Source organism: Rhea americana, unplaced genomic scaffold, assembly GCF_003343005.1.
Source record: "Rhea americana isolate MKP2758 unplaced genomic scaffold, rheAme1 scaffold_84, whole genome shotgun sequence".
NCBI classification, from domain to species: Eukaryota; Metazoa; Chordata; class Aves; order Rheiformes; family Rheidae; genus Rhea; species Rhea americana.
In genome coordinates this window covers 2,620,197-2,621,191 of record NW_028187023.1, presented here as the reverse complement: position 1 = coordinate 2,621,191, position 995 = coordinate 2,620,197, and the positions used below count along the sequence as shown (strand labels likewise).

The following is a 995-nucleotide window of genomic DNA, read 5'->3' as shown; positions in this document are numbered from 1 at the left end:
CGGCGGCCGCGGGGGCAGCATGCGCTCCGTGGTGGGGTTCCTGTCCCGGCGGGGCCTGGAGGGCGACCCGCTGCTCACGCAGGACTTCCAGCGGCGGCGCCTGCGGGGCTGCAGGAACCTCTACAAGAAGGACCTCCTGGGCCACTTCGGCTGTGTCAATGCCATCGAGTTCTCCAACAATGGAGGCCAGTGGCTGGTCTCAGGTAACGCCGCCCTTCCCCGGCCCCCGCCGGCGTCCCCCCCTCCCCGCCAGAGCATCTCCCTCGCGGCCCGGGGGGGCGGYGGGAGCCCGGGGGGCCGCCGGCGCCGTGCTCCGGACCGACCATTGCGGAGAAGCCGTGTTTCCCAAGCAGAGAGCTAAAATGGTTGACAGGTTTTAAATTCTATTCCCCCCCCCGGAGAGGGAGCCGACCCTGGACAAAGTTTTTTTTTTTTCCTCTTGCTTTCTTTTTTAGGAGAGTGTTTGCAGGACGCTGGGGGTGTCCTTTTTCCTCATCGATTGCTTGCTTTGCCCCTTAAAAAGGGGGGTTGGGGGGTTTTGTTTGTTTGTTTTAATTTTAGGTGGACGGACGGGAAACAAAACTGAGTTTCAGTCGCGGGGGCCGAGTGACATTCGCCAGGGATAACCCGAGCCGAGAGCCGGGGCCGTGAACTAGGTCACGGAGTGGTCGCGGGGGGCAGCAGCCGCTGCCCCTCGGGCGTGGGGGGGGTGGGCACGCGTGGGGCTGCGCGTGGCCGGTCGCGGTGCCGGCGCGGCGGCGGGGTGGGGGATGGCAGCTGGCCTGCGGGTGGGGAGGCGGGTCGGTGTGTTTTAGGGACTGGTGACTTTTTTTGGCGCCCCCTCCCCTGATGTCCTCGTCGGGCCGGGGAGCAGGATTTTGCGGCGGCGGTGCAGTTCCACCTCCTCCCTGCCCTCTCCCCCTGTTCCCCGGCAGGGTGAGTTTGGGCAGCCGCGCCGGGGGCAGGGTAGGGGGTGCCGATGCCTTTCTGGCTTC

The 995-nt window shown here is 66.2% G+C and overlaps 1 protein-coding gene across 1 annotated transcript in view; it reads left to right on the top strand.

Moving 5' to 3' along the window:
- The first annotated feature begins 6 nt into the window (after window positions 1–6).
- The window catches only part of DCAF5 (DDB1 and CUL4 associated factor 5), a 75,440-nt gene continuing 74,451 nt past the window's right edge, over window positions 7–995 (top strand). Inside the window, exon 1 of the mRNA XM_085323326.1 lies at window positions 7–203. Coding sequence (XP_085179452.1) covers window positions 20–203 — 184 coding nt within the window. The 5' untranslated portion in view covers window positions 7–19. The remainder of the gene's footprint in view (window positions 204–995) is intronic.